This window comes from Fusarium phalaenopsidis, assembly GCF_050370095.1.
Source record: "Fusarium phalaenopsidis strain FUZ10S chromosome Unknown contig_32304, whole genome shotgun sequence".
NCBI lineage: Eukaryota > Fungi > Ascomycota > Sordariomycetes > Hypocreales > Nectriaceae > Fusarium > Fusarium phalaenopsidis.
This window is the reverse complement of record NW_028145404.1, coordinates 2076894-2103831: the sequence shown is the minus strand read 5'-3', so window position 1 is coordinate 2103831 and position 26938 is coordinate 2076894. Positions and strand designations below refer to the sequence as shown.

General features: G+C 54.1%; 7 protein-coding genes across 7 annotated transcripts; 4 read left to right on the top strand and 3 right to left on the bottom strand.

Moving 5' to 3' along the window:
* Window positions 1–1107: 1107 nt before the first annotated feature.
* Window positions 1108–2275, top strand: LRP88_09939 (cytochrome b5 reductase family protein; the record flags this gene model as incomplete). Its single annotated transcript, XM_083246412.1, has 4 exons — window positions 1108–1270; window positions 1359–1440; window positions 1525–2068; window positions 2126–2275. 4 exons carry the CDS (start codon window positions 1108–1110, stop codon window positions 2273–2275), a joined length of 939 nt encoding a protein of 312 aa, XP_083097525.1.
* Window positions 2276–2762: 487 nt separating this feature from the next.
* LRP88_09938 (uncharacterized protein) lies at window positions 2763–6467 on the bottom strand (the record flags this gene model as incomplete). The annotated part of the gene is made up of 2 exons (XM_083246411.1): window positions 2763–3812; window positions 3867–6467. The coding sequence occupies 2 exons, from the start codon at window positions 6465–6467 to the stop codon at window positions 2763–2765; spliced, it is 3651 nt and encodes a 1216-aa protein (XP_083097524.1).
* A 3528-nt stretch (window positions 6468–9995) lies between these two features.
* On the top strand, window positions 9996–12121 carry LRP88_09937 (sorting nexin family protein; the record flags this gene model as incomplete). Its single annotated transcript, XM_083246410.1, has 6 exons — window positions 9996–10095; window positions 10158–10465; window positions 10522–10717; window positions 10785–10792; window positions 10844–11971; window positions 12026–12121. The coding sequence occupies 6 exons, from the start codon at window positions 9996–9998 to the stop codon at window positions 12119–12121; spliced, it is 1836 nt and encodes a 611-aa protein (XP_083097523.1).
* A 750-nt stretch (window positions 12122–12871) lies between these two features.
* On the top strand, window positions 12872–14103 carry LRP88_09936 (mRNA guanylyltransferase; the record flags this gene model as incomplete). Its single annotated transcript, XM_083246409.1, has 2 exons — window positions 12872–13053; window positions 13122–14103. The coding sequence occupies 2 exons, from the start codon at window positions 12872–12874 to the stop codon at window positions 14101–14103; spliced, it is 1164 nt and encodes a 387-aa protein (XP_083097522.1).
* Window positions 14104–14743: 640 nt separating this feature from the next.
* On the bottom strand, window positions 14744–16267 carry LRP88_09935 (uncharacterized protein; the record flags this gene model as incomplete). Its single annotated transcript, XM_083246408.1, has 4 exons — window positions 14744–15731; window positions 15788–15902; window positions 15959–16123; window positions 16201–16267. 4 exons carry the CDS (start codon window positions 16265–16267, stop codon window positions 14744–14746), a joined length of 1335 nt encoding a protein of 444 aa, XP_083097521.1.
* A 2443-nt stretch (window positions 16268–18710) lies between these two features.
* LRP88_09934 (sister chromatid cohesion factor PDS5 domain-containing protein) lies at window positions 18711–23303 on the top strand (the record flags this gene model as incomplete). The annotated part of the gene is made up of 3 exons (XM_083246407.1): window positions 18711–19148; window positions 19205–22636; window positions 22689–23303. 3 exons carry the CDS (start codon window positions 18711–18713, stop codon window positions 23301–23303), a joined length of 4485 nt encoding a protein of 1494 aa, XP_083097520.1.
* A 738-nt stretch (window positions 23304–24041) lies between these two features.
* On the bottom strand, window positions 24042–26219 carry LRP88_09933 (SWI/SNF chromatin-remodeling complex subunit SNF5; the record flags this gene model as incomplete). Its single annotated transcript, XM_083246406.1, has 2 exons — window positions 24042–24368; window positions 24423–26219. 2 exons carry the CDS (start codon window positions 26217–26219, stop codon window positions 24042–24044), a joined length of 2124 nt encoding a protein of 707 aa, XP_083097519.1.
* Window positions 26220–26938: the final 719 nt, after the last annotated feature.

Here is a 26938-nt window from a genome sequence, read left to right as displayed (position 1 = left end):
TGAAGCTGGGCTTTAGGGCCACTCGCAATTTTTGAGAGCCACAATGAATCAGGTTGCATGAAATGGGAATGCAGTGGAACTCTCATGCTCATGGCATTTGTCGAGTCAAGGTGTGAAGGCGCCTGCGTGATGGCTCGGTATTGCAAGACTGAGTTTCCGCATGTCGGTAGAAGAAGGGACAACAATTCCGCTTCCGTCTCGACGAGAGCAGACCCGTAGGATGGTACTTGGGCAGCCACCAAAAGAACTCGAGGTCGGTCATATGGATCTTGGTCAACTTTTATTCGACAGATACTGGACAATGAGGAGTGGGAGATCTGTTATGGATCTTGGTTGATAAAGACCCTCGGAAGGAATTTCCTAATAGGGTCATGTCCCAAGTTGCTGACTTACATTCTGCATGTCACGGGATCCGTCAAGTTGAAGATTCCAAAGGAGCCCCAATTAACAAGGATGGTGCTCTGAACATGTTGAAGAACTTTAGCTGTCGGTTTGTAATTTATCTTGTTGGCAAACTCTGGTCGAGTCACTCTGTTCATGTCCAGTGAGTGTGCAAAAAGCAACAACTCTTCTCTTATATAACCCCAGCTCAACAATTCGAAATCCCCTCTTACTTGCCGACTTATTTCCCCTCGGCTCCAAGCTCTTCCCTCGGAACCAAGTTCAAACCGGCAACAAAAGGAGATCCGATTCCGCAGCTTTAGAGAAGAAAAATACCCCACCTTCCCATAGTCTGGGGTACCGTCCCGGCCATTCCTTCCATCCGCTCTCAACACGGCATCGTCTCCCGCAAATACCGTCCCCACCTTCGTCACCGCCTTCCAGAAGCAGAAGACCTACCCGGGGCGATTCGGGGGTCACTCGGGCGCCGGTCTTCGGTTTCCAACGGTGGGAAGGCCACCATTTTTAAATCAAGGACAGCTTCCCCTCTTCAAAGCCAAGTTTGCCTTGTTGAGACCTCTTCCGCAATCCCCTCTCCCTCCCCCTCCTCCAGCTAGAGACCTCGTCGCGAGGTTTCAATTGCTCCCTCCTAGTTGAGAGCATCGAGTCGCAAAAAATCGGTGTGTGTTGGGTGTAGCTAAGCGCGCACCAAAGCCAGCAGTCGCCATGTCTTCCGGCGACAACTCGCTCTTCGCGAGGCACTACATCGACTATGTCTACATGCCCGGCCTGCTCCTTATCGTCGGAACCCTCATCGTCAAGAAGGAGTGGACGCCTTACGCCGCCCTCCTCGCCGTCGCATTTGGCGCCTACAACTTCCTCGCCTTCCGTGAGCTTTTCCCTGTCCCCAAAACTTTTTCTCACCTTCCCCGCTCTTGGAGTGAAGCTTGTCGATGTCGTCAGCTAACCAATCGCAGAGGTGAAGAAGGTCCTCAAGCCTGATGTCTTCCAGGAGTTCGAGCTCGAGGAGAAGACCATCATCTCGCACAATGTCGCCATGTAAGTTTTTGGCTGCCGACGCAATTGATGGCTCAATTGCCTTGCGCCACGAAATGCGCCCGCGCGCTGACAGCTCGACGATAGCTACCGCTTCAAGCTCCCCAGCCCCAAGCACATCCTCGGCCTCCCCATCGGCCAGCACATCTCCATCGGCGCCCCCTGTGTCCAGCCCGATGGCTCTACCAAGGAGATTGTCCGCTCTTACACCCCCATCTCTGGTGACCACCAGCCCGGCTACTTCGACCTTCTGATCAAGTCGTACCCCCAGGGCAACATCTCCAAGCACATGGCCTCGCTCGTCGTCGGCCAGAGCATCCGCGTCCGTGGCCCCAAGGGCGCCTTCGTCTACACTCCCAACATGGTCCGTCACTTCGGTATGGTCGCCGGTGGCACTGGAATCACCCCTATGCTCCAGGTCATCCGGGCCATCATCCGAGGCCGCGCTGCCGGAGACAAGACCGAGGTCGACCTCATCTTTGCCAACGTCTCGCCCCAGGATATCCTCCTCAGGGAGGACCTCGACTCTCTCGCCGCCCAGGACGCCGGTATCCGCATCCACTACGTCCTCGACAAGCCTCCGGAGGGCTGGACTGGTGGCGTCGGCTATGTCACCGCCGACATGATCACCGTGGGTACCCCAATCTCTAGCCTCAAAGACCTGACTCGCTGACAATCAATCCTGCAGAAATGGCTCCCCAAGCCCGCCGACGATGTCAAGATCCTCCTCTGTGGACCTCCTCCTATGATTAGCGGTCTCAAGAAGGCTGCAGAGAGCCTTGGCTTCAAGAAGGCCCGCCCCGTCAGCAAGCTCGAGGACCAGATCTTTGCCTTTTAAGCGCATCGATCTACCAACCCAAGCTTGACCATCCGCCCAGGGTTCCCATCAGCATTAACCCGTAGAGGGATAGCTGTCTATCGGCAATCTCACGCTTAGAAACAAGAGAGAGGGGGGCAGACGGGATGCATGTACCTCTGACAAGCAAGCCTAGATAGGCTGGAGCACTGTCATGTCATAGCAAAATGATGAGGAATATGTTGACGCAAGGAAACGAAATGTAGATTCACATCAGTTATATACCAAGACTTGATTGGCGTTGACGGAGTCTGTTTCAAGACGACCTCCCCAGGCAAGATAAGACAAGATAAGACATCAGCAATTGCAAGCACGCTTTCCATTGTCCCCGGCCCCAACTCGTCTAGCATTATGATATAGTACAAATAGCATAGCTCCAAACTGCACTGCACTGTAAAATCCCCCAATATTTTGTGTTGGGGCTTGGTAGGTAAAGGTCACATTCTGAGCACCCAACTTCTCTTGCCCCTTATTCCTCGTCGTCGTCCGCATCCACCATGCTCGTGTCTGCGCGACGAGGCTCTTCATCCTCATCGCCAGACGCACTCTTGGCTGGAGCGGGGGCCTCCTCTTCCTCCTCGTCATCACTCTCGACGACACGTCCACGACGGGCTCGCTTGTGCTGTTGGCGCGGAGCGAGCTCCTCATCGTCGTCGTCATCGCCGGCCCCCTGGTTGGCCTCCTCATCAACGTCCATCTTGTCGTCGTCGACGGCCCTTTCATCTGCCTCTGATAGAGGTGTCTCCTCTCTTTCCATATTTCTTTCAGCACGTTCGAGCGCGTCGTCGTCGTCGTCTGAATCATCACTGTTATACACCAACTCCTGGCTCTTGTACTTCTGGGACTCCTTCTTCCCAAGACGGAGACGCTTTTTGGGCTGAGTCTCCTCCTCCTCTGATTCATCATCTTGACGGTCTCCCTTCTTCTTCTTCTTTCCTCCTGATCGCTTCGGCTTGCTCTCGCCGGAAGCTCGGGGTGCAGTCTTGCGCTTCCGCTTGATCTTTTCTCCCGTTTCGCTGTCCGTCGTCATCTCAGCCTCCATGCGAGCGCGCTCCTCTTCGGCTCGCTTCTCAGCCTGCAGTCTGTCTCGTGCAGCGATGGCTTCGCGCTCCTTCTTGATCTTGTCTTGTCGCTCTTTCTCCTCTTCGAGCACCTTTTGGCGTTCTTCTTCACGGCGCTTAAGCTCCAATTCTCGCTGAGCCTTGGCTGCTTGGATCTTCTCCTTGTTCTTCTCCTCCCACTCCTTTTGCTTCCCGATGGCTCGCTCCAGTTGCTTACGCAGTGTGTTGCGGGCCATGTTGGCACGCTGTTCGACATCGTGCTTGGGATAAGGAGTCTGAGGGTGAGTGGCAATCTCATCCAGGGATGTGATGGCAGCCTCAAGCCCTTCGGCGGCCTTCTCAAGCTGCTCTGCCGAGCGCTTGTTCTCCGGCAGGCCCTGAATCATCGTGACGAGTTGAATCTGCACAAAGGCAACGTTGAACTTGTAGTGAACCTGCTCGGGAGCAACTTCAAGAGCCTATATTCCAAGATCAGTATGACAACGGTTTGCATTGATGATGTAAAAACGTACCTTCTGAGCGCATTCGAGCGCCTTGTTGTATGCATCGACGTCGCGCTCCGTTCGGCCACGGTTCAGCCAAGTTCGTCCCAGGCAAGCGAGGATCACAGGGTCATTAGCCTTGCCATCTCGCGAGAGGGCGATCTCGTAGTGCTCGATAGCCTTGGAGTACTGCCTCAGCTCGGCATAGATGTGACCCAAGTTGACAAATAGGTGCGAATCCCTAAGGGTTTCCCGGACCTTGTTAAAGATGCCGAGTGCGGACTTGTAGTCCTTCTTGTCCTCCACAAGAGCAATGGCGATACCCTGTGCGGCATATGCGTTCTTTGGATCCAGGGACAGAGCCTTCTCGAAGAACTCAACAGCCTTGCCGTACGTTGCACTCCTCTTTTGCTTCTCTGATTCAGACTCGCGGCGCATCTCTCGGGCTTGAATTAGGTATAGGTTGCCCATCCCCACTAGAGCATGCCGGTCATGCTTGTCGTAGTTTTGAAGAGTGTGCTTGTAGTGGCGGAACTCCGGGTCCTCGACGATATTGGAAGGGCGTTTCCTTGAGTGCACTCTGCCGAGATACCAACCATAGAGGGCACGAACCTCGAGGTCGGTGTTGTTCTCCTGGTACAACTTGGCGACAGCATCAGGGCCTTCCTTGTTGGGGTTCTTCCTGAGCTTGATGTAGGCTAGTCGCGCGCGAGCATCCGTGTAGTCGTCGTGACGGGCCAAAAGTCCTTCATAAACCTCGACAGCCTTGTCCGTAAGTCCTCGTGACTCGTAGCTTCTGGCGAGGTTGAAGCTGATGGTGGACACAAGAGCATCCGTGTCCATGTCAGGGTCCTTCTCGCCAATCTTGATGCAAGCGCCCAAAGCAGCCTCAAACCTATCACTGGCGAGCTCGTGTTTCTCGGCTTGCGAGTGGAAGCAACCAATATTGTTCAGCAGTTGGGGAGGCAAAGACTTGCGAAGGGCAGCCTTGATCTCGGCCTCGTCTGTGACATCTTCCGGGCGTTCTGAAGGAGGGACCTGGTCCAGCTCAAGCTGCTCCACCTGTTGCAGGCACTGCAGGGCCTTGTCAGGGTGATCTGTCTCGTACAGGCGTGCTAGATTCAGTAGGACTGATGCATCTGGCGCAAGTGTCTTCTTTGGGTCCTTCCATGCATTTCGGGCACCTTCAAGAAGAGTGATGGCCTTCTTGAGCTCGGCAGATTTATCTTCCTTGCTGTCACTAACCTGGTTGGCGAAAACTTCCTCGGCATACAGAGTACCCAGAAGAATCATGGCTTCATGGTTCTTTGACTGCTGAATCATCTTCTCCAGGCGGAGCTTGGCTTCTCCAAGGTCGTTCTTCAAGACTGACAGCTGCGCAACTCCAAACTTGGCGGGAAGGTAACCGGTCTCTGTTCCTCCGCGCGCATCATCGGCACGACGGTAGTAATCGGTGGCGCGCTCGGTGTTACCGCTATAGTGCTCCTTTCTGGCCAGAAGATACCAGCCATCACTGGCAATGGCGTTGACGTCCGTGTACTGGATGGCCTTGTGTGCGAGCTTGTCGGCATTGTCCCATGCCTTTCTCGACAGGAAGTAGTTCGCAAAGGTAGAGCAGGTTAGAGGAAGGTCCTTGTCGAGCTTGAAGGACTTTTGTGTGTACTCTGTCATGGCCTTCTTGTAGAGTTTGAGGAATTCATCGCTGTTAACGGGAACATGGCCGCTGGCGTCAAGATAGTACAATCCGAGGAGGATGTTGGCCACCTTGGAATTGGGGTTGATCTCGAGGCATCGCTCCCATGCCATCTTCGCGTCATCCTTGAAGCCAAGCTGCCAGAAGCAACAGCCAATGCCGATTCGAGGATCCGGGTCAACCAAATCCGGCATCTTGTGCAAAACATCTTGGTAAATCGCAAGCGAGTCGGGGTACTTGTGCATGGAAAACAGGGCCCGCGCTTTTCCCATCAAAGCCAGCATATTCTTTCCCTGAGAGACCCTCAGAGCATCGTCAAAAGACTTGACGGCAGTCTTCAAGAGCTCATGCTTCTCTGAACCAATGCCACCAGCGGTCTTGGACGGGGCTTGCAGCGACGCTCTCAAGAGCAATAGAACACCTCTAGCGAGGAAAATGGGTGGGAATGATGGGTTGAGTCGGGCGGCGTCGTTCAGGGAAGATGTCGCGAGCTGGAGGTAGTACTCCTTGGTCTTGGCTTCGGACACTCGAGTGCCGTCGGGTGCGACTCGAGGCGCCTCTCGGCTTTTCCACAGATACATCCAGCACAGACAGCAGATCATGCTAACCTTATCACGCGGGTTTGTGCTGTTGCTCTGGATGGCGCTTCCGCCTCGGAGGAGCATCTCGATGGCATGGTCGATCTTGTGTTGTTTGGCATATGCCAGAGCGACCGTCATCCAGTATGTCTTGGCGGCGCGTTCGTTTTCGAAAAGGGTACAGAGCTCGGTGGGATCATCGACCAGGTCCTCGAGATCGATCTCGACGGCTTCGTCCTCTTGGTCGCCTTGCACGGGGATGTCGATGGCAGAAGGGATATCGGTGAACCTGGTGCTGACTGGACCAGCAGGGGCATCGCCGTTGACACCATTCGCGGTGCCATTCTGTTGCGTGGCCATGATTATCGAAGGAGTGGGAGGATGAAAAGGCGCTGTGTTCGTTGTGAAGCGAAAGCTTTCGGTGGAGGAACGCGTCGCTCAGAGCAGCTAGCAATGCGCCTCGAATTCAGGGACGATCAGCGCATCGGACGGTTCAGAAATCAGAGAGCATAATCAATCGCAAGAATCGAGGGAGTAGTTGCGTGACTTGAGGCTGCGCTGGCGACCAGAGGGCGGAAAGATGATGGTCGCGCAAGACGTTTGTCGTGTTAGTTTTGTTGCATCGCAACTGAAGCGAGAGAGAAACTGAGAACCTTGAGTTGCGCCTCCGTGGCGGTACGTACTTGCGGGGCGGAAGGCGGCTCGTTGATTGGCCATTGGCAGACAGTGGCACTCAGCTGGGAAAGAGCCCCTGTCCAACGCAGCTGCCTCTAGCTCCAACTTCAACCGTACATTCATTTCTACATGCACAAACCTTTGCAATAGCAAATTGTGCCAAAATCTTAATGTTTATTATCAATTCCATATCTTATGGCCTTGTTCTTGAATTTGTCTCAACAGCTACTAATTATGGACATGTTATCGGACGTACATAGAAAAGGATACTCAGCACAACTCCTATTGCTCCAACTGCGAATAGCCACGACATCTGGAGTTTTCGCATCTTTCAGCGTAGAAGATCCTAAGAACTTATTTGAAGGTAACCTAGCTTTCTCTCAATGCTCGTAAGGCCGTATATCTTTCATAGAAAACTCCCCCTTAGCCGAGCTTGGTTGGTAGTCAGGGAGTTGTAGAGGACTGCAGGAGCATTAAATAGATTGCTACCACAGGGAAGAGTTAGATGATATCCTCAGTACACCTCAGCATACATGATTCAATCTTCTGATTCTATTTATCTCAATATTGTGTCTTAATTCCCTTGCAACAGTCGGTACCAGAGTGTTTATGCCCAGCAGTGCCCAGAGCGAGGTCAGTAGGTATCAGCTGGCAACCACCGTTCGCCAGTGGCAGCTTTCTTGAAGAGCTTCAAACTTCTTCTTTCTCTCTTCTCGACCCTGTTCTCCTTTTTTCCATTTCTTGTTCTTTTCCAACATCTCCCCCACATCAACGCAAGACAGCTTCCCCTCGCCCCCGAATGCCCTAACAGTTCGTTGAACGCTTTCACCTTCACAGCTTCACTTTCCTATCGCAACCATAATTATCTCAACAGGCTGCATTTGCAGCAACAATGCCTCCAGCTGTCGGGGCGCAGGCCACGGCCTCACAGCATGTATCTCCCCTCGGTCCCCGCAATAACGAATGCTCAGGGTGGAAATGCTTGACAGAGGCAGAGCAGTGCGGAATCATTTCCAGCATAGTCATCACCTCGATTGTTCTCATTCTTGCTTACATGTACTACCTCGGCAGGATCACTTCAGCCCATCAAGAAATCGTACTTGCACGTCGCCGTCGTCGTCGACGCAGAGCACGACTTGCGAACATCTCGGTGTCACAACTACCCGCCGTTCCGCAATATCCAAGCCAGCCTCAGCATGTCGTCTATCAGCCGGTGTTTTATAGTCTGGGTAGCACCCCATTCTTGCCTCCACAGGCTCAAGTGTCTCCAGGACCGCTTCCTCCCCAACCCGTTCCAATCATCTATCCAGCATCACCAATTCCACCTCGCCCAACTTATGTTGCTGTTCCCCATATTCGACGGGGGAGTCGACGGGGCAATCCCCGAGGGCGACCTGTCCAGCACCACCTGCCATCTGAATCCTCATACCCTTCACCTTCCCCATCCCAATCACAAGGGTTACCTCCTCGACAACCAACTTGGCGTCAGAGGCTCTGTCGAGCTTTCGGGCTCCCCGTGGGAAGAGCTTCAACGATAGCCAGTTCGGGTCCGGGAACTCCTGTTAGATCTCGGTCTGCCTCAGCAGGCGGTCGCGAAAACGCAAGACGCAGCTTGTCTACTTCCCAGCATGCTGAGCATAGTCACGTATCTCGCAAGAGCCAAGAATCTCGTCTGAGCCGCGGCCGCTCAGACAAGGCTCGTCACAGCAGCGACCATGATCGAGAGGATGAGCCAAGACCCGAGTCTCCTGACACCAATGTTGCAACAGTCCATAGTGACGATTATGAATTGGCTCCCGTCCCAGGACCAGTTTCTGGTGGACGTGATCCTGTCAGAGATGAGCAGTGGCCATTAACGACAATGCCCCAAGGCAAGGAAAAGAAGGGCTCCAGCAGCTTGAGCAGCGACATCTACTCAGATGGAAGGCAGAGCCTGCCGACAATTTCGTCGATTCGACCAGCTTTCGACATGAGAGTTAGGCCAGCTCATTTACCTGAAGAGTTAGGTGGAGGTTCTTACACGCCCGTGGCTCGACCAGGGACGCAGATTGTCAGTGAGGACAGGGAGATGCGGGCTAGTATGCATCGAAACCGCAGAGGTCGTGAAGACAGGAGGAAGCATTGGGAAAGGTGAGTAAAAGCTTCAGAGCCAACTTGGCGTATTCTAACTCCAAGCTCTAGGGTCGTCGACCCTAGCCAAATGACGGATGATGGTCCTGGACCTCTACCACCTCGACGTATCCACCAAGGAGGGGGGAATTATTGTGCGGTTTGACGAGAGGTAACAGCGGATGCTGTAAAACAGAGCAGTGCTTGTGATCTTTGGGGAATGTTTGCTAATAGGTGAGTTGTGAGAGTCATTTTGGTGGTCAAGGGGGTTAGAATGAGAACCTCACATTGGAGGCCAGTCCAAGTTAGTTTGTTGGAGTTTTTGTATAATAGCCCGCAGCTCCGAAGAATCATCTCGACCACGTTGTCTTTGTGGAAGCACAAGGGTGAAGGGCTGGTCATATATGCAGCTCGGCGTAGAGTTACGTAAGGTTCAAACAATGGGCGTAGATGGAAAGCAATCACCAAGAACTAATTCATGAGAACTGGCATGAATCCCATTGTATCTGATTGGCCGAGGGGAGTTGGGGACATCATCACGCACACTTGACACGTCCCTGAACGATCCATGAAATGGATGGAACATTCAGGCGGCGACAGCGCTAATCCCAGTCTGCACTTGAACTTACGGACCCACTACAGGTAGAACCACTTCCGGAGCTCTTGGGTGATGGCCTTGGCGCAGAGCCACCTCATCCCTCCCCCAATCCCCCGGCCAGAGCAGAACCAGAACCAGCCCAGCCCAGCCCAGCCCGCCAGCCCCATTCAACGTCATCCTATCCCATTCATATCCGCCGACACCGCCGCCGCGACGCCTTTTCGCCCTCCATCGACTCCGCCTGTGAATGGCGTAGAATGGCTGCTCCCGTCTACATCGCACTCTCTTGATCCCTCTGATGCACTGATTCAACCATCGCCTCGCTGCATTCTTACTTCGCAACCTATCCCAGCTGCCCCTCCCCCACTACCTATCTCTACCCTCGGCACGTCTGGAGCTTGCCACGACCCGACCTCTTTCTCCAGGCTCCAACTTAAAGACACCTCAGCTTGCGAAACACTGCACGTCTCCAGCTGTCGACGCGATTGCAGAGACAAACCGTCGCCATGTGGAACGACGAAGACAACAATCCATACGGCACTAGCTTTGACCGCCGGGATTCGCAATCGTCGTCTGTCAACCCGGCTTCCCCGACCACTCGTGATTGTGAGTATCTTCATACCTGTATCTCCAGCGCTGTCGCCTGTGGCACAAGATGGGATCTGTAGTTTCCAGCGATGGGGAGAACATGACTGACGCGTACATCGTGGTAGACCATAATTTCGAGCCTCCCCACACGCCAACTTCTGGCAGCGACGACGAGCAACATGGTCAATTTAGCCATGGGGGAGCTCAAGCCGATAGTGACGAAGAGGTCTCGAGGGATGATGCCGGGCCCCGGCGCAAGCCTGGCGGCTACGACAGTCGAATCGAGCAGATCCTCTACGAGAACCCTGACCAGTCTATCTTGATCACCGAAGCAGGCAAGAGCCTTGAGAGTGGTGGCAGGTATATCGTATATACTATTCGCACCGGCGTATGCTCCCACTTGTTCTGCCCCCGCGCGCCGCTTCTGCTAACTTCCACTTTAAGGACTTGGAAGTGCGACGTCGATATTCGGAATTCGCCTCCCTGCGCGATGCCTTGACTCGTCTACACCCTACCCTCATTGTCCCCCCCATCCCCGAGAAGCACACAATGGCCGACTACGCTGCGAACCCAACAAATGCGAAGCAAGACCAGCAGATTATTGATCTGCGAAAGCGCATGCTTGCAGTCTTCCTGAACCGTTGCCGCCGGATGGACGCCATTAGAACTGACGGAGTCTGGTGGAGATTCCTCGATCCTAACGCCAGCTGGGTATGTCCAGACCTCAATATCTCGACCATCGTTGCTAATATTAGAGCAGAATGAGGTTTTGCACTCACATCCCGTAGCATCCATCCCCAAGTCAGTCCTGAAGGCGCCCCCGCTTGATACTGCGAACCCAACTGCCGCCCATAACTTTCTACCCGTTCCAGCGGCATCGGCAAAGCTCAAGACGGTGGCTGGCGCCAACCACGACAACAGCTCTGGCCATATTCAAGCGGGACCTCATGCTTTTGGCCGATTCCCGCCTGAGGCGCATAACCTGAGCGAGCAGGAGCTGGACCCCTACTTCATCTCATATGAGTCGTCGATCAAAGAGCTCGAGCAGCTCCTAACTGGCCCCATGGAGAAGGTCAACCGTCGAACCCTAAGCCATCTTTCGTCACTGGCAGCCGATCTTTGCGAGCTCGGGTCCGTTTACAATGCATTCGCCGTTTCGGAGCAGGCTCCGTCTCTTGGACCAGCCATCGAGCGCGTTGGTCAAGCCGCTGACCTCTCGTACATTGCGACAGAAGAGCTTTCAGGGTCTCTCGGCGCCAGCTTCGCAGAGCCGATGCGAGAGAATGCGCAGTTTGCGGGCGTCGTCCGGAGTGTGTTGAAATATCGCGTGCTCAAGCGCGTCCAGCAGGATCTAACAACTGAGGAGTTGAACAAGAAGAGGGCACTGCTTGACCAGCTAGAGCGGAGCGAAGCCGAGGCCCGACGAATTGAGAACTACCTATCGAGCAGCCAACAAATCTCTCCGCCGCCAAAGCGATCGGCGAGTCTTAAGGAGCCCGCCTCTTACCAGCGACGGGATGGTGGTCAAGAAGACACAGAATCCATCGATTCCGACTTTCCTCCAACTCACGGCGATTTCCCATCATCTGCGCCCTCGGCAAGCCAGGGGCTGCCGGAAAGGAGCACCAGTGTGCCTTCTCACAAGAAGATGCCCAGTGGGAACTCAATAACGAACAAGATCTTTGGGCCCATCCGCCACGCAGTTCAGGGAGTTGTCGATGTCGACCCGGAGCGCACACGACGTGATCTGATCGGCAAGACAAGGGAGAGCATTGGTCAATTGGAGCAGGCTCAAGTCGCTTCGGAGCGCGATGTCAAGGAGGCCAGCGCTAGTGTTTTGCAAGACCTGAAGCGGTTCCAGAAGGACAAAGAGGAGGATTTGCGACGGTACATGGTAAGTTCTACCCGCATGCGAAGTATGAAAAAGACAATCACTAACGCCAAGTAGCTCGCTTATGCGCAAAGCCAGATCGAATGGGCAAAGAAGAGCAAGCAGCAATGGGAAGAGGCTCGGGCAGAGGTGGAGAAGATTGAGGAATCATGAGGAGACTGCTTAGTTATTGATAGTCGATGGAATAGCTTCAAAGGAGTCAAGAATGGGAGGAGGCAAAAGGACCTCGGACTAATTCGCGTGGACGATTCTTTTCACGGTGGCGTTTATCAGGGGGGGTGTCGCGTGTAAAGTAGACGGCTCTTTACCTTGAACAGGGCCCAGCAACGGTCGCCTTTGGGCCGTCTTGGGTAGAGCTGCATTCTATTGCCACATCCAGCAAGAGTTGTGTTGTCGAAAGAAACCTCAGTATTTCCTACTTGGTGTTGAGAGATGGTGATCGATTGGAGTGCTATTCATGACTATCAATGACCGACCACAAGAAGGGTCATTTTGACCCAGGACAATATTGCTCAACTTCAAGTCGACACAAACAATACAGGCTCCGTCATTTGACTCTGGGCTACAGCAATATCCCTAGGTGACCCTTGAAGTGATTGATAGCCCGTGGTCTACCGCCAGCTCATGTGGATCCCAAAGGACGTCTTGAATGCACCTCTAGAGGTGGGGAGCTACCTCCAGGTGGCAGGCCAATGAGGGGCCGGCCCTTATCGATAGAAACACTCTGGTTTGCGACTCAGTTGCCTGTCGCAAGCTCATCATCCATGTTGAACCCTCCATTGACAACGACTCTTGACCGTAAAAACACGTCTCTTAAGCGCCGCCCTTGAAAAGTATTCGAATCCACGAAACAATTCCACTCACATCACACATGGATATCATCGAAATCACGCTTAACTCAACATGAATCAACAAGATGGACCCATCACCTCCATCGCCGAGCCCGGCATCAAGGCCAACTTTGAGATGCGCAAGGAGCTGCGAAGCAAAGTCTCGGCACTTTTGGAGAGGAACTCGATGAGTTTTCCGGGCGCGCAGCCTGTGAGCTTCGCCAGACAGCATCTAGACGAACTCACCAGACAAGAGTATGCCTCCAACCCCAAAGCTGGGCCTCGACGCGCCTCGCGACGGTTACTGACCCAGTGGCATTTAGTTACTACGTCTGCGAAAAGTCGGACGGCATCCGATATCTCCTCTACTCACATATCGATAACAACAACCAAGAGGCGCACTACCTGATCGATCGCAAGAACGACTACTGGTTCATCCCCAACCGAAATCTTCACTTCCCCCTCGAGAACGACCAAAGCGCATTCCACACTTCTACACTGGTCGATGGCGAGCTGGTCTGGGACAGTCTCCCTAGCGGAAAGAAGGAGCCCAGATTCCTCGTCTTTGACTGCCTGGCCATGGATGGGAACAAGCTTATGGATCGAACCCTCGACAAACGGCTGGCCTACTTCAAAGAGCGACTCTACACTCCATACAAGAGGTTGTTTCAGGATTTTCCCGATGAGCTCCAGTTCCAGCCCTTCTACGTCGAGATGAAGCCCTTCCAACTGGCTTACGGCATCGAGATGATGTTCAAGCAGGTCCTACCCAGCCTCAAGCACGGCAACGATGGCCTCATCTTCACCTGCCGCAACACACCCTACAAGAACGGCACCGACCCCCACATCCTCAAGTGGAAGCCCCCGGAGGAGAACACGGTCGACTTTCGCCTGCGCCTGACGTTTCCCCTGGTGGAACCTGACGAGGAGGAGCGCAGCGAGGGCATCACCGAGCCGTTTGTCGACTACGACAGCGTCCCCAAGTCCGATCTGTGGGTCTACCTCGGCGACAGCGGAGAACGGTACGAGCGCTTCGCCCCGGTGTACATCACCGAAGAAGAGTGGGAGATTCTCAAGAGCCTGGGCGATCCTCTGAACAACCGCGTCGTCGAGTGCAACCTCGACGACCAAGGACGGTGGCGCATCGTTCGCTTCCGTGATGACAAGAGCGAAGCCAATCACACAAGTACGGTTAAGAGCGTCTTGGAGAGCATCAACGATCGCGTCACGGAGCAAGACTTGTACAAGGCTGCAGGCCGGATACGGGACAACTGGAAGGCCCGCGCCGCTCGGGAATCCCGGTGAGGCATCAAAAACGACTCGAGAAGCGCAAGGCTCGCTGGTGACTTCAATGAGACCCTTCATCAGGCTAATCCGCATTCCTCTAGAGTATTGAATTTTGGATGTAGGGAATCGGGCACCTAAGATGCTTGGGCGAGAGAGCACAGGGCTAGGGATGGCGTCCGCAAATGTTGATTTTCAAGGCTAGGGCGAGGCGTTGGACAAGGTAATTGGAATATGGACTAGTATTGTTTTTCATCGCTTCCGTATTGTGTTTCTAACACAATTCGAGGGTACGTTTCTCATATGTTGCTACTGCAATGTCGGCGATCATGTTACACTGAGATGATTGTCAAAGACCACAGGAACTTGACCACAGGAACTTGATGGGACACGGTCAAAGAAGTGATGCCGCATTATTTAGACTTGATAAAATCTATACCTAGCACCTAGCCTCTTCTCATTACCTAGGTATGTGGCGTAGAACAAGCCAAAAACGAACCGACAGATCCCCTGATTTTGATTTCCAGCTTCGATGCCAAATCCGACCGATGAAACTCCAAAATCCTAGAGTGATCCATCCCTTTTACATTCATACAAGTGTCGTTACCGCCATGGCGCACCAGTTGCAAGGCTAACCCAGCAACAAACACCTCGTGAGAGTCTAGAGGAAGAACATGATGGTCGCAATCAGCATGATGGCACAGCCTAGGTTGGAGGTGCCGTTGCTGCCACCGAAGCCACGCGGCTCGGGCTTCTTGGTCGCACCCGAGACGATGATGGGCGTGACAGCGGTAGGAATGACGGTGACAGTGCCAGAGGGACCGGCCACCATGGTGTTGTTGGCGGTCGGGTAGGGAGGCATTTGAACCTGGACTGTCTTGGTAGAGGTGGAAGCCTCGCCGGTTGTCTCGAAGACGACCTCGGTGAAGGTGCTTGTGGGGGAGATGAAGGAGACGACGGGAGATTCCTGGATGAGATCCGTGACAGTAATTGTGACAATCGACTTGTGAGTAGTGAGAGTCTTCTGAACCGTGGTCAGCTCTGTAGCGGTGCTCATGTCCTCCGCGGGTGGGAAGAGGTTTGTAACAGTGATGACAGTGTGGAAACTTCCAGTGACAGAGAAGCTTGCGTCGACCTGAGTGACAGTGGATGGTTCGCCCGAGACGGTAGCATCGGGGAGGCCACTGGTGAGGAACCAGTTGGTCTGGACGTCAGTCACAGTAGAGGGGTTGCCCGAAACCGTTGCATCGGGAAGACCGGGGGAGACAGAGAAATCAGTCTCGACGTTTGTGACAGTGTCAGGGCTTCCAGAAACTGTAGCATCAGGGAGGCCGCTGGTGAAGGAAAGCTGGGTCTGGACGTCGGTGACGGTGGAGGGCTCGCCGATCACGGTCGCCTCAGGGAGGGCAGCAGACGTGGCCGTGAAGTCCTCGCTGGGAATAGGAATGACGGTGACAGTGAAGCTCTCAGTCATGGTGACGACCTCGATCTCGCAAACCTCGGCGGAGCTCTCGATGGTGGCAACAGAGATGGAAACATGGACCTCCTCAGGAACGGTAACGTAGGTGGTGCCGGTGACAGTCTCAACCTTGGTAAAGACGTTAGGAGCGCGGCTGGTAGCGTAAATGGTGGAGAGTGCAGTCATAGTCCTGTGGTCGATGTTAGAGCTGAATGACGTCCAAGTGTTGGAGTGTCTGCTACTTACGAAATGGGGTACACGGTGCCATCACCATCATCGCGACGAACAACGACGTGCCCGTCTCCATGCGCCTTGTCCTCAGCCATGAGAGCGCCATCATACGCTCGAACCTCCTGCTGGGCTATTTCTACGTCAATGATCTCTACCAATAGGAGTGTTGAGGGCGAGAGGACTCACTGTAATGGGAGGCGAGAACACCCATGCCAAACATGACCGCGAGGAGGCAAACAAGAAGAACGAAGCCAACGAGAAGCTTCTTGCCGGGGAGAAGACCCTTGAGCTTGTCGAACTTGGACACTCGGGGAGTCTCCTCGCCCTTCTCGGTATCGATAACAGTTGCCACTGGGCAAGCAGTCAGTTGGAGCGAGCGCAAGAGGTGAGGGCGACGACATACTTGGATCGATGCGATAGCTGAATACAGGTGGTAACGAGTGTGACTGCTGCGACGGTCAGAAAGGCGTTTCCGCTCATTTCATGTCGTGTCATGATGTTTCCCCGGTGTGCGCCGCGATGTTTCTCTGGGCAGGCAGTCCGGAGGCGCACGCGGAGGAGATGAGGATGATGAAGAGGTAGGAAAGCGCAGATGAGCACATACCTATTGGCTAGAAAGAATGAAGCGTCTGTTGGCTCAAGGATCAGCGAGAATCAGGCGTTGGAGTAACGAGGGCAGTGGTGAAGCGAGGTGAAAACGAGCGATGGAGGAAGGAAAGAAATAGAGCGAGGGAAGGAGCTGTGGTGGTGATTCGAGTGCAGATAAACAAAGGCGATGGGCGTTTGCTCAGGCAACAAGGAAAATAATGGAAGATTAGGGTAGTGATTCATCGAGAGGGCAAGAAATAATGGCAAGAGCTGGAAAATATTGCTGTCGGCCGGCGGGCAGCTGGCAGCCAGTGTCAGAGCCGGCAGATGTGAGCCAGATGTTGAGGGGCATCATCGTCGTAGACGGGTGCCCCAAAAGAGGGGCAATGATAATGTGATACAGGTGCCTGGAAATACTCTTTGTGCTGAAGGCTCAGATCGGTAGAGCTCTGAGTGTCTAGGGCGAAATAAATATGAGAACCCCGACTTACACTGGGTGTCGTGACAGCTGATATGGTGAGTTCTCGTCGTCACTTGGCAGCAACAGATTATCAACTGGAAACAGGGAGGGAAAGTGAATGACTAGAGTCAAGATCCTACAAAGGGGAGAGGAGGAAACGGGAGAAATACGTGCTCTCTTCAAGCGGAGAAGCGGTTCAACTTGTACTTGGCGGCCAGCCAGCCAGGACACTCCAGCAGAGCAGGCAAACGCAACACCATATACCACCTCCACCGACGGGAAATGTCCCCTTTCATAGGCGAGCACAAGGCAGATGCAGCACATGGCTCCGTCCTTTCCATCTCGGGGCAGAGAAATGATTCGACCGACGGCAAACGACGCGGCCAAACTTGTGCCACAAGAGATCTTATCCCAAATTGCGCCTCCCATGCCGAAACTGTTGGGGGAGGGAGAACGTTCCAGGGTCGAGTTACAGAAAGGAGAGGCTGTGTGTCCATGTCGGCCGGTGGTGAAATGAGGCAAACATGATCTTGGTGGTAGGTCAACGGCCGTGATGGGACGAGTCGAGTATCACCATGTCTCCACGACACATGTATCTGTTGTGTATGTGCGTGTCTCCGTGGTCATTGATACTCAGAAGAAGCAGGTTGAAGATTGCTACGTCGAGAAAGGAGTTCTCTTGGATGTGCAAAGTATGACTAGCTCCTTTCGCACATCGAGTGCCCTCCCATGTCCGCAATGTTGGCTACATTGAGTGCTTTACTCTTCGATGAGCGGTTACGTTAGCTTCGTCACCCATTCATCAACTAGAGGTTGTCTTATAGTTCAATACGTAATGTGAAATTGGTTCCTTCGAGGGTCCAATGTCAACGCCACCTGCAGAATGACACTTCGTGGTTAATGCTTGCATGGACAGTTGACATCTCGATGCAGCGAATCTCGGCACTCAACGTTGTTAGTTGCATTGCAGCTCTATTTTACATGCAGCCAAATGCACATATATAAAAATGGCAAATTAAAATTAAAGGATTAAAAGATACTAAATATTGCCAGACAGTGGCCCAAACCTGGTCCTTTCCTCGTAGCAATGCATCGGCGTTTCGGGGACGGTGGGCGACTGTCACAGATAAATGACGGACGTCCAAGTACTCGGTGAATGCAATTAGCCACTGTTTTACTTATAGGCTTGAGCCGAGTATTCTCGGATCCTTCCAGATGCCATTTACAAAGAGTGCATATTGACTGACCCAGGAATGACGTGGATGATAGCCAGTTGAGAGATGAGAACAGCTCTCGATAGCAGATGCTATTATGCAGCTATCCGGAACAATCAGCTCTCAGTTACCTTGTTGGCGGGGTCCACTAAAAATGCGCCAGCAGGCCCGGGGCAGCTCCAGGCGGCAAACGGGAACGGGGGCTGGTCCGCGCCATTAGCTGTAGCTGCATTTGGGCGCTGCTACTAAGGTCAGGTCGCGCGTCGCGCACACGCACGGCACACGGAACACGCCTCCGCTTATCACATTGGAAGAGTCTCCCTCTCTCCCACCTTCACATTCAGTTCACCTTTTTCGCATCGCACGCAATCAAAGCTGCCCGAGCTGTCCCCCACGACGCTCAATCCCGCCGTCTTCGAGTCCGTCATCGGGCGCTTCGTGCTGAGTTTATCTTAGCGACCGAGAGTATCCCCTTGCGAGTGCGCATGCCATGTGGTGACCCTGCTGTCGCGCACCACCCTCGTTTCCGCTTCCGCCTCCGCAACCAAGTACGACTCGAAGCATTTCCTCACCTCAACCCACCGCAGATCAAGGCCGTGCCTTGACCGCCTCGAAAAGCCCTGCCATTTGGCCTCGTCGGTCTATTTTTCTAGCGACAATCCCCAGGTAGCGCATCATGGCGCGTCGTCGCGCGCGCGCTCAAAAGCCCGTCGAGGTAGTGGAGGAGGAGGAAGAGGAGGTTATGGAGCAGGATCAAGAAGAACAGGAAGAGCAAGAAGCCGCCCCTGAAGAGGGCGACCAGGCATCAGAAAATGATGACGAAGAAGTCGAGTTGCGAAGTTTAAATTTCGATCAGGAGCTTTCGTGGAGGCCAGCCAAGCCAATTCCAACGGCCACTTTGATTAAGCGTCTCGAAGCCCTATCGAAAGAACTGTCTGAGCTCGACCAAGGCGCCACCGACCTCGACTCTCTGAAGAATGTCGCTAAGCACCTCGGGCATCGAAACTTGATTCAGCATAAGGATCAGGGAGTCAAGGCATACACTGCCTGCTGCCTTGTCGACATCCTACGACTCTTCGTCCCTGACGCCCCTTACTCGGACGACCAGCTCCAGGTGGGTTTCTTCTGGAGGATAGCCTGGGGACAGATGGAAGCTAACACAATTCCCAGTCCATGTTTTCTCTATTCATAAACGTCATTCTGCCTGCATTGCATAACCCCACGAACCCCTACGACAGCCAGCACAAATATGTTTTGACGTCCCTGACCGATGTCAAGAGTATCCTGCTCGTTCAGGACATCTCTGGCGGCGATGGCCTCATGAAGCAACTCTTCAAGACCACATTCGATGGTGTATCAAAATCTGGATCCAAGCCCGCCACTGAAGAACAGGTCGCCAAGGATGTCGAGATTCATCTGACAGAGATGCTGATGCAATTGATTGATGAATCAGCCAGCGTATCAGCCGACGTAGTCGACGCCATCATCAGCCAGTTCTTGAGAGCCGGCTCCTCTAAAGACAAGCGCAGCCGAGAGCAGAATGGAAACCAATCCACCCTTCTCGTCAAGACCGAGCCACCAGCATATGTCATGGCCAAGAACATCTGCAATGGATGTTCTGACAAGATGGCCCGTTACGTTAGCCAATATTTCAGCGATGTTATTCTTAACGCCTCCAGCTTCGCCACCAAGTCCAACGGTCATCGACAAGGGGACGACGAGGAGGAGGATGCCGCCCAGGGCCCATCGAGTTCCGAATTGAAGAGTCTTGACCAGGCCCACAACTTGATTCGCGAGCTCTGGCGAGCTGCTCCCGCAGTTCTTCTCAGCGTCGTTCCGCAGATTGAGGCCGAGCTTTCTGCCGACAACATATACCTTCGCCAGATTGCAACCGAGACCATTGGTGATATGATCTCAGGGATCGGTGTAGCTGGGCCTCCCCCAGCTCCTGTGTTGGAGCCGGCAGCGTACCCTCCTCTAAAGCTGTTGGACGAAAGGCCAGCTCCAGCAGTTGAGAATGTTTTGACAAAGCCCTACTCACCGCACTCCTTTGCCCAGACTCATCACACCGCCTACCGCAACTTCGTGGGAAGAAGAAACGACAAGACTGGTACTATCCGCGCAGCCTGGGTAACGGCCGCAGGATACATCCTAGCCACGTCTGCCGGAGGCATTGGTCTGAGCAGGGAGGATGAGCTTGAACTCGTCAAAGCCCTTAGCGACAAGCTCAATGACAGCGAGGAGAAGGTTCGTCTAGCCGCCGTCAAGGCAATCGAGCTATTCGACTTCCGCGACATCATTTTGAAGCTGGGAGTCATTGGCGGCGTGGAGAAGGCCGGCTCTATCTTCGCCAGTCTTGCAGACCGCTGCCGTGATCGAAGGCCTGCCGTACGTGTGGATGCCATGGTCCTGCTGGGAAAGCTTTGGGCAGTTGGCTCAGGCGAGATAGCTGACGGCCAGGAGGCCGTCACGGCTTGTCTGAGCGGAGTACCCTCTCGCATCATCAACGCGTTTTATGCCAACGATCCGGACCTGAACGTCCTGTTGGATCGCGTCATGTTCGAATGTCTGATCCCTCTCAAGTATCCCATCATTAAGGGTGGAAAGGCGGCAAAGGCTTCGTCTCAGTCGCAGTCGCAGACCGGTGGCAGCCAGGCAGATCAAGACAAGATTCGAGCCGAGAGAATTCTCCTTATGCTCAAGTTTCTCGATGCTCCCGCCAAGAAGGCATTCTTCGCCATGCAGGCCCGTCAACCACAAGTTGCAAAGGGCGTCGAAGTCTTCATCCAGCAATGCGAGGCACACAACGGTGGTGTCGGTCACGCCAACGAGGAGAAGGTCCAGAAGGTTTTGGAAAAGACATATCAATGGTTTGGTACCTTCCTCCCCGATCCCCTCAAGGTTCGCAGCGATCTCCAAAAGTTTGCCAAGTTCAACGACCGCCGCTGTTACCAGCTGGTCAAGTGGACAATCAGCTCTGACAGCGACTTCTTGGCTGTTCGAAGGTCAATGAATGAGATGTTTGGCAGGATCCAAGCGAGCCCATCAGCAGCAGGCTGTCTAGACACGCTCATTCCACTCCTATACCGCTCTGGTTCCCTGATGTATAACCGAAGCCATCTGGCAACGATTATGGATTACTCCAAGAACGACAAGGGCGGATTCGCCGCTGTTGCCCACGAGGTTCTCAACGACATTTCGCAGAGGAACCCTGATCTTTTCAAGGCTCACTCGGAAACCCTGCGAAAGGAGATCATTGACCAAGTGCCGTCAGAAACCCGCTCTAATGATCCGGGTATGGTGGACATTCTCAAGGCGTACTCGTCATTCTCCAAAAGATACCCCAAAGACATCACCTATGATCGAAAGTTCATCCAGGTGCTCATGGACTACGCTCTATATGGAACACCGGCCAGGACTGCCAAGTATGCTGTCAATATTCTGCTTGCCAGGAACGATGACAAGAGCAAGGTCACGGCCACCAATCTGATACAAAAGGTCATGAAGGACCTCGACTATGGCTCGCCGCACTTTCTCAATAAGCTGACTGCAGTCAGCCAGCTGGAACGCCTGGCACCAACGGTCACTGTCGACTTTGACGATGCCATCAACGAATTGACGATCCAGAAGATCCTACGTCAGGTCCGCACAGAGGACGAAAACCCCGAGGTTTCCTGGGTTGAGGACGCCGACATGAATGAGGAGCTTCAGGCCAAGATTCTGTCGTTGAGGACACTGGTCAACCAGGCACTTGCAACTCAGGAAGATCCCGATACTGAACGAGTCAAGACTGTCTTTAAGCTTCTCAAGGACCTGTTGGTTCATGAGGGAGAGTTCTGCAAGGTCAAAGACACTCCGTTAGCTCACAAGAAGCGCCTCAGGCTCCTTGCGGGCCTGCTTGTCCTCAAGATGTGCACCGTCAAGCGTTATGACGAGCTGTTTGATCATGCCAGCTTCAATAAGCTTGCTGAGCTCATCCAAGACACTGAGCTGCAGGTCCGCCGTTTCTTTATGGAGAAGTTGCAAAACTATCTCAGTCGAGGACGGCTACCTGGGAGATTCTACGCCATACTTTTCCTGGCTGCCTTTGAGCCAGCGGCTGAGCTCAAGAGCCGCGTTGAGACATGGCTCAGATCGCGAGCTCGGAGTCTAGCCGAGGCCAAGAGAAGAGTGCTTGAGTCCATCATGAGCCGGCTCATTCCTTTACTGGCACATCATCCCGATTACAGCTCAGACGTCAACGATCTGGCCGACTTTGCCAATTACTTCTTGTTCTACCTCAACACATGCGCGACTGAGGAGAACATCTCCCTGATTTACAAGTACGCTGAGCGAGTCAAGCAGACCCGGGACGCTATCACGCCCGAGGCGAGCGAGAGGCTGTATGTGTTGTCAGATCTCGCAACTGCGGTAACCCGCAAGTGGCAAGAGAAGAAGAATTGGGTCTTCCAGGCTTATCCAGCCAAGGTTGGCATGCCCCAGGGCCTCGTCCAGGCCTTGACATCAAATGAGGAAGCCAGAGAGATTGCGAAGAAGCAATACATCCCAGATGAGCTGGATGAGAAGCTGGATGACCTCATCAGAGCTCTCGATCGTAAGAAGGTTTGTGTCCCTCTTGTCTCAGTCAGAGAGACCTAGCTAACATCTTGCCTAGAAGCGGAAGTCTATGAGTGAAAGGCAAGATCCACCAGCAAAGAGGGTGAGGACACAGTCCAAGGCGGCGAGCAGGGAGAAGAAGCCCAAGACTCCCAAGGCAAAGAAGGTATCGAAGTCTAGGAAGCCTCGGCCATCTAGAGACTCACCGCCGCCTTCGGAGCGCCGTCGCAGTGGTCGAGCTCACAAGGTGTCAGTATACACGGAGCGAGACGATGATGAAGATGAGGCCGAGATGCTGGAGGGTGTTGCCTCATGGCAGTATGAGGGCGACAGCAGCGGAGATGATAATGAAGCCGGCTCGGACGCTGAGTCGGAGCTTTCTGATGCCCCTTCAGAGGAACAAGCTGAGGAGAGTGGCGCAGAATCAGACAAGGAGGAGCCTGAAAAGGAGCATGACGATGACAACGAAACCTCTGAAATGGAGGTGGATGAGCCCGAGCCACCAAAGTCCAACGGGCGAAAGACGGCTACACTCGCGTCGAGGACCAAAGCTACTGCCAAACCAGCCGTCAAGGCTAGTGTCCTTACCGAGGCGAAGCGTCCAACACGGTCAACAAGGAGTCGGCGAGGCAAGGAGTCGGCCGAGATGGATGTCGATGATGACGAAGGGTAACAGGGGAAATTCGAGAGCAGGGTGACGAAAATACGGGAAACAATGGATACGCGGTGTTGTCTTTTTTTCGATTACTTCTATATAGGTGTGCCGGAGAATGGTTATGATTGCCGGAGAATGGTTATGATAGCCGGGCCAGTTGTGAATGAATGGGAGGCGGGTGTTGAATTACCTGTGATGCCGGGCAAGGAAGGGAGTCTTGAGGCTGTCTCTGTATTTTTTATCCTTTCATATACCCTCTCATACGGGACTCGAGCACTGCGTGCGAACACGTTGATTATACATGGCTCGTTTGAAACTGTCTGTCGTACGTGATGACCGATCAGTGAACAATACAATGTAGAGAGCGCGGCACATCAAATTCAAGGTGGCAAGCAATCGCTCTCGCATTGATATCTCTCACTCGTTCCCCTATCCTAGCTATACAGTGGTTTTACCGCCCCTATTTCTCCAAGATCAAGACTCCATGACTAGACCAACCTCGAGGGAGAGAGACCGCTTCGTTCAGCCCGTTCCCATTCTCTCTCTCTCCCTCCCTCTGGACCGGGAGTCGTATGTACAGCGATAAAAGATACTCGATACTTTGAGTCTGACGCAAAGCAAAGAAGAAAAAAGATGGAACAACGCCCCAAGTTCGTCTAGGAATAACATGACCCAAGAAACAGCCCCCAAGGGGTGAAATGCGTCGACATGAGAAGACTGCCAAGACCTGTGCTAAGAATGTGCCAGCTCGCTTTCTCAAGACTTGGACGCCGACGCTGCTGCTGCCTCCCGCGCCAGGCGCTGCCGAACCTGGTTCTTGTGCGCCGAGAATTTCAGGTGAGCCTCGAACTTCTGGGCCGTCATATCAGGGCCGGGTGTATACAACTTAGTAGTACAGTCCAGGCAGCGGATGCGCGGCAGCCAGGCGTACCTAACGCCCTCGGGCATAGGTTGGTTCTGTACGGGGAGCTCCGTCACGGGGTCGAGGTAGGAGTATTTCATGATGGCCTCGAACCTGTCACCTTCGTTGTATGTCTTCTCTAATTCCTTGAGGGCGTTGACAAGCCACTCAGGCGGCGGGGGCTAAGGGGCTCAGTCAGCTCAGTTGGTGATTAGCTATAGACTAGGGGAGCTTACCGCTGGGGGATGGGCCTGCCCAGGAACAGGCGGTGGTGCTGGTAGTCGGCCTATTTGGCCTGGAGGATATGTCGAAGTAGGATGCGCCTGGGGGGTGGAGCCAGATGGTGTAGATGGCGGCGGAGGCATAGATCTTGAAGAAGCAGAAGCGCTAGGGGCACGAGGGAAGGGGACTGGTGTCTGAGAAGGTGTCCTTAGATCGCGATAGTCGCGGTTCATGAGCCTCCTCAGCTTTTCCCGGTTGAGCTTGAGCGTGACAATCAAATGCGCTGGCTCCTCCGTCTCCTCACGGAACCGACGGGACGTTCTGGTTTCGTGGTGATGTGTGATGGCGCTGGCCTCGGGAGTTTCGGAGCGGCCCAGGTTGGCCATCCTCTGCTGTGCCGCTGAAGCAGCTCCGCGCATGCCGCGTGTTCGAGCAGTGCCGCCAGTAATTTGTGATGGAGCAGGAGAATCAGGAGCCGAGTCTTCACTGTCGTCTGAGTCCGAGATCTCGCCGTCGCGTACGGCACGTTTCGTCCGAGGTCCAGCAGCACGCTTATACAGCCGGCTCTCCTCAATGCTGGTCGCGGCTCCGGGCAGGACGGACGACACGATGAGAGTGCGGATCGTCCTTTGCCGTTCCCTGAGGTCAGGCAGTTGTGGACCTCCTCTTCGGTTGATGGACCGCTTCTGCCGGCGTTGCTCGCGTGAGAATATCGTCTCGTTTCTTTCCAGGTCGGCATCGCTGAGCTCGTATAGGTAAGGGGCGTACTCCTTGGCCTGCTGTTGAGGTCGGAAGACGGAGGGTAGAGGGGTCTGCAGAAACGCGCCGACCAGGTCGGGATCTTCGATCGGCCGTCCGTCGAAGGGGTGACCGACACTGTATAAACTCCTGGTGAACAATTGAGTTTGTTCTCGGATGCAGTGCGCAATGGCAGTTGTGAACTCTCCTGAGAGCGACAAGTCCCTTGCCATGTTGGCAGCAAACTCCTCGGGCGAGTTTGAAGGGTTGTTGATCTCCCACTCGAATTGATCGACGAGCGTATGTTGGCCGATGGTGATGTTGAGCTTGATGAGGATGCGCATCTCGTCGTTCTTGTACGCCAGGTAGGGCAGCTCTGGGTCAAGAGCGTCCTCCTCCGAGTAGACGAAGGGATAGAAGTCGTTCAGCTGCTCGCGCATTTGATGCACCACCTGCTCGTAGACGGGGTGAGATGCAGGAGGCTTGAGACCCATGTCCTCGACGAGTTGCGCGGCGAAGAGCTCGACTCCCAACAGGCGCTCGTGGAGGTTCCAGGTGAAGGTGTCGCGCAGCTTGATCTTATCCCATTCGACCTCCAGCCGCAGTGGTACCAGTTCCTCGTGCTGCTCGGCCTGCTTGAGCATATCCTTGCGCTTGTACTTTAGGGGAGGCGTGGTCCGTTGACCGGGTCGGGGCTTCTGGGAGGGATAGATGATCCTGGAGGGTCCGTGGTTCTCTGTGTATCCATTGGCAAAGCCATTGTAGCCCTCGCCGTAGAGCCGTGAAGGCGGGAACCACTGGCGATAATCGGTGCGAACCTGGCGATACTCCTGAATCTTGTCGCGTGTGTCGGCCATTATTTTTCGGGTGTGGTCCAGCTGACTCCCGAGCGCCGCGGCGGCGATGGCATCACGGGTGATGTACCGCTCAACCATGAGCTTATCATAGGATTCCTTTGTTCGCACGGGCATCTTGCTCGACGATGCGGCGGATGCATCCCTATCGGAGGCCGAAGTCGCGGTGGACGCCGGGCCCGTGGCCGGCGCCGTAGAAGTGGAGGGCTGAGCAGCCATGTTCGAGGCTCACGGGGCGCGGATCGCGGTCGCGGCGCAGCGGAATGGCCGCGACGGAGGCAGCAAAGTAAGGCAAAATAATGAGATGGATTGAAACAGGATGCGCGACACGTCGAGGGGCTCGTAGAGAGATCGTCAGCGGCGAGGATGCCACGTTGGTTGGGGTGGGGATGGATGAAGTCGCTGGGGTCGAGGCGAGGCGAGGCGCGAGGCTTGAGGCTTCAGTTGAGTTGAGGATTTGTTTCTAGCCAGGCGGAAGGCGCAGGTGCAGGTCGGGAGGATTCTGCCGCGCCGCGCGAAGCCTCCTGTTTGCTGGATCAGTCAGAGAGTGTCTTTAGTCTGTTGTACAGGTACCTCTGCGGGGCGCGTGCTGTGGTGATTGGTATGTAGAGTGACCTTGCTGCGCCACGTGTGGCTTGTGAATGAGCGCGAGACTGGTAGCCCCTTTCCTTTCATGATCCATTCTTAATAAATGGCCATCGAGTCATCCCCATGCGCGGGATCATTTTAGTTATTGAGTGCACTGTTATATCACATTGAATGCGTTGTTTGATTGAGAACGGGTATGCAGCAATCTCGGTCAACGACTGGGGAAGCAGGTGTGGCGCAAACCGCCTCCGTTTGGTCTACTTACAACAGCGCGCCTTGGCTCTAACGGTGTAATTGAATTTTAAGCAGCATTCAATGCAGAGAACCGAGAAACAACATTTCCAAGTCAG